General features: G+C 59.3%; 4 protein-coding genes across 4 annotated transcripts; 2 read left to right on the top strand and 2 right to left on the bottom strand.

The window, feature by feature from the left end:
• Positions 1–264: 264 nt before the first annotated feature.
• PSEUBRA_003325 (Zinc finger, LIM-type) lies at positions 265–5094 on the bottom strand (the record flags this gene model as incomplete). The annotated part of the gene is made up of 1 exon (XM_059465070.1): positions 265–5094. The coding sequence occupies one exon, from the start codon at positions 5092–5094 to the stop codon at positions 265–267; it is 4830 nt and encodes a 1609-aa protein (XP_059320647.1).
• A 1978-nt stretch (positions 5095–7072) lies between these two features.
• PSEUBRA_003326 (Actin-binding, cofilin/tropomyosin type) lies at positions 7073–8980 on the bottom strand (the record flags this gene model as incomplete). Its single annotated transcript, XM_016436460.1, has 1 exon — positions 7073–8980. The coding sequence occupies one exon, from the start codon at positions 8978–8980 to the stop codon at positions 7073–7075; it is 1908 nt and encodes a 635-aa protein (XP_016292152.1).
• Positions 8981–9572: 592 nt separating this feature from the next.
• On the top strand, positions 9573–10193 carry PSEUBRA_003327 (Histidine phosphatase superfamily, clade-1; the record flags this gene model as incomplete). The annotated part of the gene is made up of 1 exon (XM_016436450.1): positions 9573–10193. The coding sequence occupies one exon, from the start codon at positions 9573–9575 to the stop codon at positions 10191–10193; it is 621 nt and encodes a 206-aa protein (XP_016292153.1).
• A 578-nt stretch (positions 10194–10771) lies between these two features.
• Positions 10772–13762, top strand: PSEUBRA_003328 (Metal-dependent hydrolase, composite domain protein; the record flags this gene model as incomplete). Its single annotated transcript, XM_016436444.1, has 1 exon — positions 10772–13762. One exon carries the CDS (start codon positions 10772–10774, stop codon positions 13760–13762), a length of 2991 nt encoding a protein of 996 aa, XP_016292154.1.
• Position 13763: the final 1 nt, after the last annotated feature.

Here is a 13763-nt window from a genome sequence, read left to right on the forward strand (position 1 = left end):
CATCCCATCTGCGAGCCCGTCTAGCGCGCATGCTTAGCGTGCATCCGACCTGATAGGAGCATAGTACGATGCGAGAATCGAAGGCCTGAGGACAAACGTGGTTCGCGAGTGCGCCTCATGCACGTCAAGTTCACGCTCGGACCCCCTCCTCACTCGACACATCACACATCATCCCGCTCTCGAGCATTCTTCACCCACACACAATCTCACCCACACATCATCTTGCTCTGTAGCCGTCAATCATGCCATTGCAGGTTAACACGTCTAACTGATGTTCTGCTCAATGCCCCCACCCCCATTGCCCCTGTAGAAGCGGTTGTATGGGTGATCCTGGGAGCTGCTCTGCTGCGGCTGCGGGTATCCTTGGCCAGAGTTCTGGCCGCGCATCATCTGCTGCTGTCCTTGTGGCGGATAGTAGCCCTGGTTGCCGTGGCCATTCGCGACTGCATAGCCCTGTTTCTGCGGCGTCGTGCTGAGCGGGGCGCGGTCGGTGGGGCTCGCGCCGAATCCAGCGCCTGGTACAGCGCCGGCCGACCAAGGAGGGCCTTGGGTGTCGGGGCTGCGCGAATAGTCGATGCCCACCGGAGCCGGGATAGCGCCGTTAGAGAATTGACGATGCTGCATCATCTGCTCGCGTTGCTGTTGGACCTGGCGCATCGTCGTCGGCGGGTGTACGTCGGGTCGGTGGCGGTTCTGCATCTCGCCCGAGTGCAATGGTCCACCGGTCCCACTGCCATTGCGACCCATTCCAACACCTCCGCGCTGCTGCCGTTGTCGCACGAGGCGCTCGCACTTCTTGAGGATGTCCCGCGACGTCAGGTCCGCGGAGGCGTTCATCAGGTCCTTGTCCTGCAACACGGCTTCGAGCTCCTCCGGCACCTTCCAGATCTCGTCCTGATGCTCGAGCATGTATGACACGGCGCGGTTGGCCAGGAACGTCTCGTCCTTCGTAGGATCGGTGCCTTTGCTGTAGAGGATGTTCGGGCAGACCACCGTGGCCAGGTTGGGCAGGTCCATCTTGGAGCCCGTCTCCTCGTCGATGTGCGAGAAAGACGCCACCCACTTGAGGAACGCGAACAGCACCTCCATCGTATCGCGATGGCCCTTGGGCAAGAGGATGGTCACCATGTGTAGGATGCGGTGTCGCTCGGCTTCAGACTCGAGCTTCTGCGACATGACAAAGAGCTTGTGCAACTTGAACGTCATGAGCGGGTCCGGCAGCTCGCGGAGGAACTTCTTGAGCAGCGCGGCGAGCTGCACGGGGTTGTCGTCCAGCAGGTTGACGGACGAGCTGTCGCGATCGAGCGCTTCCGACAACTCCTTGAGGCGACGAATGTTGCCGTTCTTGCGGAAGATGCCTTCGACAGAGAGATCCATCTGCTTCATGGCCGAGATGACGTCGTCGATGAACGATGGTACACGCAGATGCGCGGCGCTTGCACCCAGGGTCGAATCGGCACCGTTGCGCTCGACGAGGATCTCGAGAGGGATGCCAAACACACCTTTCTTCTTGATCTCCTTCTTGTCCTTGCCGCCTTTGAAGAACTTGCCCCAGAACGTGTTCTTGCGCGTCTCGATGAACTCGATCAGGTCGTCCATGTTGACGTGGTCTCGCAAGGCCGACTGCTGAAGGTACATCACGGCCATGTGCTTGACGATGAACAGCTCGAGCGCCGACAGCTCCGAGATGCAACGCGCGCCTTCGCTCGGCAGGGGTCGGTGTTGCTCTCGTGCCTGCTCGGCCTCCAAGATGTGCGGAATGTCAGCGAGCGTGATGCCGTCCTCGCTTCTGGTGTCGCGCTGCGTGTCATCACCCGATGGCTGTCGCATCGGTCCATCCTCGCGAATCTTGACATCCGTGTTGTGGCGTGCAAAGGCAGGTCGAATGGGCACGATGGAGCCTGGCTCCAAGTTCGGAGGCGATCCGGCACGACCTGAGGATCCGACGCCGAACTGAGGCGGTTGCTGGTGAGGAGGCAGCGCAAACGGAAGATGCTGCTGAACGGGTTGGAAGACCTGCTGTGGCTGCTGTGGCTGCTGCTGGTATCCTTGCGGCTGCTGTGCTTGTCGTGCCTGACTGGCCGGCGAAGGAGTGCGAGACGAGGCGCGCTGGAAGGGCGAGCTAGCATCCTGCGGCGAGGAGTTAGCACTGGTCTGGCGTGGCGAGTGCCTGCTGTCACCCTGCAGGCCGGTGTCGGAGGGCGACGATCGCTGCATGTCCGACGTCTGTGTCTGTCGACCTGACGGACTGCCCACCACAGTAGAGATGCGTGGCACCTTTGCTTTTGTCGACAACTTGCGATTGAGGTTGACCGACTTCATGCGCTTGATGTCCTGCGAGTCGCGGTAAGCTTCGTGCATCGACAGCTCCTCTTCTCCTTCACCTGGTGCCACTGCGCCGGAAGTGGATGCTTCGCCTTCCCCGATCTGACGTGATGCTGCCACGGGAGGCGATGGCGGAACCACGCCGCGCTTGCGGAGCAGCGCAAAGAGACGGTTGAGCGCCACTCGCAAGAGGAAGGCGTACTGTTCCAGCCTGGTGACCGATTCGAAGCCTGTACGCAGCTGCATACCGCCAGTGCATCCAGGGCAGAAGCAGGCATGCGACCACGAGCCTGCAGACAACGATCGAGAGCCATTCTGCGTCTCAGCACCTCCGACTTGCTGCTTGCGCTTCGTGTCGAGGCCGAACTGCGAAGCAGGCAATGCGTCTGGTGCACCGGGCACGGGGTCTGGTTGCTTGCGCGTGGATGCGCCTTCGCGCAGAGCAGGCCGTTGACAGGACGTGCATTTGAGACAGTTGGAGTGCCATCGCAGATTGACGCCCATGCGCATACATTCTTCCTCGACGGTGGAGCCACATGCCACGCAGAGATCGGTGGCCGCTTCGCCGTTGTCGTTGGACCCAGAACTAGTAGATCGGGGCAGGGAGCGGTAGCCGTACCACTTTCCATCGGGACCGACCGTATTGGTATTGGGGGCCTGGGTGCCCTGCTTGTCGTCGGCGGTGATGCTGCCGAGCTTGGCGGAGAAGGCGAGCTGACTGAGGAACCAATGCAAGGCCTCTTCGTTGAAGAACTCGCGGTCGAGCTTGAGCGCGCCTGTGAGTGCAATGCGGATGAGAATCTTAAGATAGTGCGCGAGACCCGTAACGAGCGAGAGAAGCTCCTGCGTGATGCCCATCCTTCTTGCGCCAGTTTCTTGCGTGTGAGAAAGCAGCGAAAAGAAGTTGACGATCTTCTTGCAGAGCATCCTTGCTTCACGGATGTGCGATATGCCCTTTGCCTCCTCTTTGCGGAAGTTGGCTTCCAGGTCGTCGATGGCAGAGAAGAGGATCTCGACATGCAAGATGAACTTCTCCGCCATCCGCACGCCGCCGAGATAGCGGCCGCTGCTGACGTGACGAAGCATCTCGGAGATGCAGGCCGCCGAGCTCTCTTCGAAAGCGGACAGCACCGTCCAAATGCGGTAGACGCGTTCCTCCATCTGCTTCTGCTTTTGCTTGAGACTGGACGGCGTTTCCGTAGCCTCGATCTCGGTCGCGTCTGGTGACGGCTCAGCACGCGAAGGAGCGGTCTGGCCTGGCGCCGATCCGACCGCTTCCACCTGACCGCTGGCTTGTTGGACGACAGGACTTTCTGTCTGGCCGTCCGCGGCCACCTCTGCGAGAGCTGCAGCTCCATCCTTGGGTGTGGACCCGGTCGGGCACAGCTTGATGTTCCAGAACTTGTGGATCATGTAGCACTCGGGATGCCAGTGCTCGTCGGTGTTGTTGCGGTTGATCTCGACAAATTGCTTGAGAATGGCGGTCTTGCATCCTGTACACTTGATGGCAAAGCGCGTGCTGTAGTGGAAGTGGCAAAAGACGTTGCCGTCATGCTCGTAGTAGCTGTCCTGCGGGCCGAAGACGGTGGGGCAGACGGAGCAGGTAAAGTGTTCGACGTGGAACTTTTTGCCGAGTGCAGTGATGTAGCTTCCTCTCAACGCGCCGCTGCATTTGGCGCAGATGAGATCGAGGCGGCGGAAGTAGTCGGTCTCGCAAAGAGGGAAAAGACGGCCTGTGCCGGACGAGTCGACCATGTCGTCGGTGGCGGGGAAGAACTTGGCAGCGACGACCTTGTTACAGTCATTGCAGCGGAAGCAGTCGAGATGGTAGACGCTGCCGAGCGCTCGGACGAATTGGCCGGTCATAACTTTGCCGCATGCTTGGCACGTCTGATCGCGCCGCCTCGAGCTGCCAGTGTTGGATGCTGTCTGGTTCGGTTTTGGCTGGTCTTGGCTGGGAGCGACGGCGCTCGTTTGACTGCTGGTTGCGGCGGTGGGGGCTGCATTCTGCGAGGCAACTGGCGGAGCTGCACGCTGCTGCGCTGTACCAGTGATAGCGTTGGGAGGCGCTTGAAGGGTCTGCGGCGAGGCGACGTTGGATGAGATGCCCGAGCGACCGGCAGAGCCAGGGTCTGAGCCATCTTTGACTCTTGCTACTGCGCCGCTTGTGTCGAGACGAGGTGTGGGTCGAGAAGAGCCACGCGAAGGCAGGCTGGGCCTCGACTCGATGCTGTTGGAACGAAGCGATCCGCCGGCCTCGTACTTTTCGCGTTCTCTTTCCCAGCTCCAGCCAGGATCGACGGCGCGGCTCTTGATTCTGTCCATGTCCGCACGATTTCGCGAGCTGTTGGCATCGGGTGCCACGCCATTGGAAGATGTAGATGGCTGTAACGCTGATTGCTGTGCGTATTCATCCGAATTGCGCGGCGCGCTGACCTGTGAGCCTGTGCTGGGGTTTTGTGAACGCGAGGGTGTCATGGAAGCGCTGGCTAGGATAGTGGAGCCTGAGGGTTGTTGAAAGCGTACTTGGGAGTCGCCAGCAGCGGCGACCGAACGGGAAGATTCAGCAACACTCATGTCTGCAGCAGCACGGTTGAGGTCGTCCATGTTGTCGGCAGGATTGGAGTGGTAGGAGGAGGTGTTGCCTTCGGAGTGAGCGGCATTAGAGCGATGAGCGTGATAAGAGCCGGAAGGCTGTTGCTGCTGTTGCCAGGCTGCTGAGCCAGACGCATCAGCATCGGCGCCGTTGGTGTAGCGTGGATCCGACATGCTGGTAGCGTCCGGTCAAAGGTGAAGACGGAGGCAGCAGGAAGCGCGACAAAGATGCAGCGTCGACGAGGTGGACTTGCAATTGATCTCTGTGTCGCGTCTAGTAGCTAGCGTGAAAGAGGACGCCGGGATGCGACGGAGATTCTCGGTCTGCGCGCAAGGTGTTGGTGCGAATGTAGGTCATGCGACAGCAAAGGATGAATGCTGAGATGATCGTGTCCGCCGAAGCAATGTCGAGGTTAAGCAGATGCAGGAGACGCAGAAGGGAGACGTCGGATGGATGCGAGCGCAGCGTACAAGAGCTCAGCGCCGTGTGATGGGAGCTGGCTGGTCGATTAGGTGTTGCGACGAATGAAGTTGTGAGCGTGCTAGCTGGAGGGCGAAGGGACACTAGCTGATGTGAAGCATGACAAGCAGACTGAGCGGGCAGAGATGAGGCGATGTATGTACGCGTTGGGACGAGGAGGCATGCGATGAGTAGCGCGAAAGGGTGTCGTACGATCTGCAGGTAGGAACTTAGAAATGCAGAATGCGCGCTCCACACGTTTGCTGTGCGATGTTCCGAGTGAGCGAAGCTGTGGGAGAGCGTATCACGTGCAGAGCCGATGGATGTGTGTGTGGACGGAACAGCGAAAGGAGGGGATGATGTTGGTGTGGGGTCGAAAGTGAGATCGACGACGATGGCAAGTGAGCCAAAGTCAAGGTCAACGCACAAGCACACAGCACACACACCACCGCACAGTGCCAAAGCGCACTAAAGCACAGCAATCCAGGCGGAACCGCGTCTGGCTCAGTCGGCGCGGAGAAGCTCGAGAAAAAGAAGGCAAAAAAAAAAGAGACCGAGCCACAGCGCGCAGCGCAGCGCAGCACTCTGTTAACTTGCCAGCCTGCATCTCTCAGGAAAAAGGAGCTTAGGCCAGCCAGGCTACCTGCCTGGGAAGTCTGCCTCAAAATTAATTTCAGAATTGCCCTGCAGCCGATGCGCAGAATCTCGAGCATAGGCATACACAACCGAGTCTTGACAGGAGCAGCCAGCAATGCTGCGCGCTTGGTCGGCGCCCCTAACTTATGTTCATGCCAGTCGATTCTTCAGCATTCGTGTCAACGCGCTTGTATAGCAATGTCGATGGCAGACGACTCGCAGATCATGTTGCTCTCACTCCGGGGTAACGCTAGGCATGCAAGAGCGACGATCCCTGCTTTGACCTTATTTTGACTTTGAAGCAATCAATACAAAACCACTGCGGATTCAAGTTGAATGCAAAGTCTAACTTGCTTGCTTGAGCTGCACCTTGAAAGATTTCTCTTCAAGCAGACAGCTCTTTTCGCTTTTGGGCTCGGTCGCGAGATCTGCAGCAGCAACCTTATGCTTGTCTCACCATGGCCACTTATGGGAACACGCACCTCGGTTGCGGGTTGTGCGGTGTATGCAGCGGCGAATTGCATTCCTCACTGCCGCAGGTGCGTCCATGCTTCAATGCTGGAATACCTTTCAGGGCTCGGGGATGGGTGACCAAGTCAGCGCAAACACTTCGTCCAGCCCGAGCCGCCGCTTCGCCTCATCCAATTTCCAGTCCTTGCGGCGGCGGTCGGGCGGCCGACGCCGTCCTGCCTAAATTGAATGCGTTCGGGAGCCTCAATCAACATGACCGAATCGCAGTTCCATCTGGCTGGTGTAAGACACCGACACCTCTTTCTGCTAAGACTGAGTCAACGATGAATGCCAGGCGTGACACGGCACACTTGGCCGATCGCTTCCCCACATTCAATCGCTTGCCCGTCCGCTTAGGCACACGGGTCTCCCAGATCTCGGCTAGGTGCAGACGCAAGGCCAATTTTAGATCTCCAGCCTCCATTCACCGCTGGCGAGGCCCGATTCAATCAGCTGCAGATCGGGCTACCTTCGACATTCTCACACCACACATCATCGTATGAAAGACATCTTTGTGATTCGCTGGTCGGCTTACAACGTATCTGATCAAGCTCGCTCACAATAGTTCGAAGGCCATAACCCGGTAGCGCCTGTACGCTCGTTGGTTCCGCTCCACCAGTCGTCGCTGATCTGGTCATCGACGTTGATGATGGTGTCACCCTCGACAAACGACAGCTCGTTGTCCTCCGAGGCCTCGAAGTCATACAGGGCTATGCAGACAAGACCGCGGTCGCTTGAAGTGGCAGGAGCTGGTGGAGCGGGAGGAGGAGGGGGCGGTGCAGGTGCTTCTTGCTCCTCGGCGACCGCTGCAGGCGGAGCAGGAGGGGAAGGTGGAGGAGGTGGGATCTCGTTTTCTTCCTCTGGCTCGACAGCGGCGGGTGGTGCGGGTGGTGCTGGAGGTGCTGGAGGAGGCGCTGCTGCTTCCTGCTCGCCATCCTCCTCGATGATGGCCACATAGGCTGATGGGAAGAGCCCTACATGACCATGTTCGTCCTCACCAGACCACCAACCCTCGTCAATCTGTTCGATGTTTGAGATGACAGCGCCTTCGACAAGTGTAAGCTCGTTGTCTTCGGCAGCCTCGTAGGCCCATTCGACGCGTCCTCGAAGGCCACCGCTGCCGCCAGCTTCTTTCGCAGCACCGGCATCGGAGATGTGGGTCGACTCGAGCTGCTGAGTAGCTTCTTCGACGGGGGGAGCGGGAGGCGCTGGAGGCGCAGGCGGAGGGGCCGGCACTTCGTCTTCCTCTTCTTGCACAGGTGCTGCTGGAGGTGCAGGTGGCGCAGGTGGTGCGGGCGGAGCAGCTGGAGCAGCCGGGGCGACCGGAGCAGCAGGAGCACTAGGAGCCTTAGGGGCGGCAGCAGCGCCTGCACCCGCTCCACCAGTGCCAAAGCTAGTCGTGCGCATTCCAGAAGAAAGCTGCTTGACACGTGCCTCCTCATCTTCGCGCTCTTTCTGCGCAGCTGCCTGTCGCTGGCTCCATGTGAGCTTCCCTGGTGTACCACCCGAGGCGACACGAGGAGCAGGCGTCGAAGTCGAAGAAGCGTCCTCCTGCTGACCGCCGAAGGGAAAGCGGTTGGCCATGTTGAGCTTGCCTGGCTTGCCCAAGCTGACCGGCTGATAGGCAGTGCCGACGGGCTGGATACGGTCGTCTTCGGCTGGCTTCGGTGGGGCCGACGACGCTTCTGGACGAGGAGCGGGCGGGATCGATGCAGGCTTAGGGGCGGGCTTGGGAGTCGGTGCGGCTGGTGTCGATGGAGCAGCAGGCGCAGCAGGAGCCGCGGGCTTCGGTGCAGAGTCGAAGGCCGGGGCGCTGACACGAGGGGCGCTAGGCATCTGCGGTGCTGGTGCGGAACCCGAACGAATCTGCTGCAGCTCGTCTTTCTTGGGAGCATAGTTGGATCCAACTGGAGCAATGGTGTCCTTCGGCGCCGTCTTCTGCATGCCTCGAATGTCAGGCGTCCCAATCGGCTTGTAGCTCGTACCGACGGATCCGATGGGACCACCCGAGTGCGTGTTAGCCGCCTTGCCAGCCGCCGAGTAGTTGGCGCCGGACGACTCTGCGATCCTGCGCATGATCAGCTTGGGATCCACATCGCCTTCCGATCTCGCATTGATGCTGACGTGGTACGCTTTCAGGTACTGAGCCACGGCCGACGAGTGGGTCGCAAACAGACCCTTGCGGTTTTCGGGCACACCTTCACCGCACCAGTTGATGAGCGCAAACTTGGGCAGCTGCGTGTTGGCATCATTGACTCGAGTGAAGGCGTACTGGATTCGGCCATCCGAGAACTCTTCGTTGAGATCGTCAAGGTCGCCATTCTCGACCACTTGGACGCGAAGATCGTTCGAGGCCTTTTCGTAGGTGAGCACGAGGTAGTCCTTGGCGCCGTCGAGCACCTTTTCGTAAGCGTCGCGGATGGCCGCCGAGGAGAGATTGACGTTGAGCGACATTGTTACTGCTGACCAGAGCGTCGTTGTGGGGAGAGAAGAAAGGTTCTGCTACGTTCGGCGTGATACATCCGCTCCGCAGCAAAGTGGAAGGTGTGTGTGCGCTTGTGGAGTAAAGAAGCCGGTCAGCGCAGCGTGGCTGTGAGCCAACACCGCCTACGCACGGAGCACCAGCCGGCCCGAATTTCTCAAACTTGTGTCAGGTGATGGTCTGACATAGGACCCAATTTTCGCATCATACTGTGAAAGCCGTCTACTTCCGAGGTCTCGGATCCTTCCGGCCCCACGGTCCAAGCCCACCGTGGTGTTGACATGAGCCCCATGTTCTCTCCGCTGTCCGCCGCGGCGTCACTACTGGAACGTCGTTCACGGTGCACAATAGTGTCGTGCTCATACGTGCGTGGACCGCTTTTTGGGATCTTGAGAAGGCGAAAGAAAGTGTGGATCTTGGTTGATTTTTTTGAACGCACAGACTTTATCGATCGGTCAATCTGCAGGCGGACGGACCCTCAAAAATCCACTTTTCCATGCGAGCGAACATCCTTCCCTTCCAACACCAACACCTCCAATACACACCATCAAACCTCTCATCAAAATGGTCGGCACTCTCGTCCTCACACGTCACGGTCAATCCGAGTGGAACAAGCTCAACCTCTTCACTGGCTGGAAGGACCCTGCTCTTACCGAGCTTGGTCGCGAGGAAGCTCTCACCGGCGCCAAGCGTGTCGCAGCCACTGGCATCAAGTTCGACGTTGCCTTCACGTCCGCCCTGCAGCGTGCGCAGACGACCCTTGGCATTCAGCTCAAGGAGATCGGTCAGGAGGACATCACCATCCACAAGGACCAGGCGCTCAACGAGCGCGACTATGGCGAGCTTAGCGGCCTCAACAAGGACGATGCGCGCAAGAAGTGGGGCGAGGACCAGGTGCACATCTGGCGTCGATCCTACGATATCCCCCCTCCCGGAGGCGAGAGTCTTAAGCTCACCGCCGAACGCGTTTGGCCCTACTACCACAAGGAGATCCTGCCCCTCGTCAAGGAGGGCAAGAACGTGATTGTTGCCGCGCACGGCAACTCGCTCCGCGCCATGATCAAGGACATCGAGGGCATCAGCGATGATGACATTGTCGGCCTCGAGCTCGCTACCGGCGTCCCCATTCTGTACAAGCTCGACCAGGACGGAAAGGTCGTCTCCAAGGAGATCCTCCAGGGCTAAGCATCTTCACGCTTTTGGTAGATGGGCCAGACTCGGCCACTATGCGCTGCAATGCTTTGTAGACTCGCAAGAGCAAAAACAGAAGCCTTTGTTGTGATGCATCGACATGCCTGTGCGAAACCAAGTCATTGTATTGATGGCCGAAGGAGGGATCTGCCTCAAGGATCGCCGATCGATCGACTCCTGATCCGGTTGTCGAGCCGACCATGCGAAATTCCGAAAAGGGTCTGACTGACATCGACCGGCGTCGGAAGCTGAAGCTCCGTTCTTCGCAAAAATGGTCCATGCATACAGTCAATTGCATTGCCGGTGTTCACATTCGCTTCGATGATCTTGTTGCGTGAGCAGAGTTGGGGAAGGAAAGGGAGGGAGACACCTTTGCAAGCCAGTCTGAGTCGAGCCTGGCTATGCCAGTAACGAAGAATCCGAAGAGAGAGAGAGAGAGCGAAAGCGCGCGCTACAAAGGGCCGTGCCAAAGTCTTGACTCGACCCTTCCTTTCCGCCTCCTCTATCACCATTACCTCTTGCCAGGCTCGTCTTCAAGTCTGATCTGGAGCTCTTTCTGCGCTCGCTGCAACATGTCAGATAGCAAAGACAAGTCGCGGGCTGATGCCATGTTGCCCAGCTACGCATCCCCTGCGCCCGTCCGTAAGCAGCGTCTCCCGCTATCTCTGCGATCCGCCTTCCTATCGCTGTTGGGCTTCGTCACCCTCGTCTACTACGTCGGCGTGCTGACGACGTACAGCGGCAGCCAGCACCACGTCTACCAGCCCTCGCCTCACCCACACATCCAGAGCGTGTTCGCCGCTTCGCTGGATAAATGCGATGCGATCGCTGCCCCTGTTGGCCCGCCCGCCGACTTCCACAAGCGCACTCGCTCAGACAGGGCCGAGAAAGACCTCCCCGATGTCCTTATTCGCAACGCCACGCTCTGGACTGGCAATGACGGCGGTCGGGAAGTTCTTCACGAGCGCGATGTTCTCCTATCTCAAGGTCTGATCAAGCGCATCTCGCACACCAAAGACAACGCTTTCCGCCCCGACTCGAAAGTCAAAGTGGTCGATGCAGCGGGCCGATGGGTGACACCCGGTCTCGTCGACATGCATGTTCACTTGTCCGTGGGAGCGCTTCCCGCCATGTCAGGTGACGACGACGTCAACAGCATCGGCAAGAACACCAACCCGTACCTCCGCACCATCGACGCAATGAACCAGCACGACGTCTCGTTCCGCAAGTCCATCGCTGGCGGGATCACCACCGGTCTTGTCCTTCCTGGTTCGGCCAACTCGATGGGTGGCCAGGCTTTCCCGATCAAGTATCGCCAAACATCCTCGCACCTGCCGCTGGATCGCGTGATCGAACCGCCCACGTCGCTCGCTCGTCTTGGCCAGGGCAAAGGCGATGTCGAAAAGTACGATCTTGAAACCGGGCTGCTTCGCAACGATAGCTCCTCCAGCTGGCGATACATGAAGATGGCCTGCGGCGAAAACGCCCGTCGAGTGTACAAGATGACGCGCATGGACGAGGCGTGGGACTTCCGCCGCACTTTTGCCGCCGCTCGCTCGCTCAAGCTTCGTCAAGATGCCTTCTGCGACTCGGCCCGCTCCCCCCGTTTTGCGCCAACAACGCTGGACGATGCTACGTTCCCGGACGATCTGGAGCACGAAGCTCTCGTAGCGCTACTCAGGGGAAAGGTCAAGCTCAACACGCACTGCTATACGCAGGTGGACTTTGAAGCGTTCGTCCGTCATTCAAACGAGTTCGAGTTTGAAGTGGCGGCGTTCCATCATGCGCACGAATCGTATCTCGTACCCGACCTGCTGCGCCAGACGTATGGAAACGTTACGCCAGCGATCGCCATCTTCAGCACGAATGCGAACTACAAGCTTGAATCCTACTTCGGATCGCCGTTCGCAGGGGCCATTTTGGCCAGTCAGAACATCACGCCGGTCTACAAGTCCGATCATCCCGTGACGGACTCGCGAAGGATTCTGAACCAGGCAGCTCAGGCGCACCACTTTGGCTTGGAGGAGCGGTTGGCGATGAGGAGCGTCATCAGTGCGCCCGCAGAGAGGCTGGGTCTGGACCACCGACTGGGGTACGTGAGGGAGGGATGGGATGCGGATGTGGTGGTGTGGAACACCCATCCGTTGCGATTGGGGGCGACGCCGGTCGAGGTCATCAGCGACGGTGTGCCTCAGCTCGGGCCGCATGCGCCCGTGCCCAGACCCAGCCTGCCAAAGGGCAAGGAAATTAGGGAGCGCAAGGAAGAAGTAGCCGCTCAACCAGCGCCGAAGTCGGGCAACTTCAGCGCAGACATTCGCAAGGTGAAAGAGTCGTATGATCAGATCATCACGTTCGACGCGCTCGCCTTCCCATCCGCCAAAGAGCCGACGCAGAATTGCACGGTGTTCATCAACGTCAGCGAGCGTTTCCACCGCCGCGCCAACTCGCCTCGGATCAGATCGAGCACTTACGCCTCTGGATCTGGTACACTCGTCGTGGCGGGCGGTCGAGTGCTGTGCAGCGGCGAAGCGTGCTCTTCCACTACCTGCCCCTCCACCTCCTCTGTCACCACCATCGATGCTCACGGCGGGGTGGTTCTGCCCGGCCTCATATCGTACGGTTCGAACCTCGGTCTGACGGATATCGTATCCGAACCCGAAGCGTCGGACGGCTTTTCGCTCGATCCTCTCTCCTCGTCCACTCCGGCAACCCAGCTCGCTTCGTACCTTGCGAACTGGCCGGTCGCGCGGGCGGTAGACGGCCTCCAGTTTGGGGGTCACGACCTCATCCACGCGCGAGCATCGGGTGTCACTCGCGGCATCGTCTTTCCCCAGAGCGACACGTTCTTCTCGGGCGTGAGTGTCAAATTCGACACCGGGGCAGAGAACGTTTTGACGCCGGGAGCGGTGGTGCAGGAGGAAGTAGCGGTGCATGTGACGCTCACGCATGACAAAGGAGGACCCTCAATTGGAGAGCAGCTCGGATTGCTCCGTCAGCTCCTGACCAAACCGTCGGGCGTATGGGAGCGAGTCACCAAGGGAGAGATGGCGTTGGTAGTGACTGCGTTGAGGGCAGACCACATCGCCTCCCTCCTGCGGCTGAAGGATTCCTTCCCGAAAGTGAACCTCGTCATCTCTGGTGCGGCAGAAGGCCACTTGGTCGCAGACGAGATCGCAAAGCGCAACGTGGGAGTGCTACTCATCCCCCAAACCTGGCCCCGAACATTCGACGAGATCCGCGGACTGTCAGGACCCCCGCTGACCAGAGAGACGACGCTGAGCAGCCTCCTGCGCGCCGGCGTACGCGTGGCACTCAAGATCGAAGAAGCCTGGATGGCAGGTAATCTTCTTTGGGACGCAACGCGCGCCGCGCTCGAAACCGACGGCCTGCTGGACAGGGAGCAGATCGTGCAATTGGTCAGTGGCGGCATCGATGACGTGCTGGGACTCAAGAGCGAGGAAGCGGAGGAGGAGTTTGTTGTGTATGATGGCGATCCGTTCGAGTATGGCGCCAAGGTTCTTGCGGTGCATTCCAGACGTGGGACGGAGGTTGTTGAGGTGTAGA

The sequence above is a fragment of the Kalmanozyma brasiliensis genome (genome assembly GCF_000497045.1).
Source record: "Kalmanozyma brasiliensis GHG001 unplaced genomic scaffold PSEUBRA_SCAF21, whole genome shotgun sequence".
Classification (NCBI taxonomy): Eukaryota; Fungi; Basidiomycota; class Ustilaginomycetes; order Ustilaginales; genus Kalmanozyma; species Kalmanozyma brasiliensis.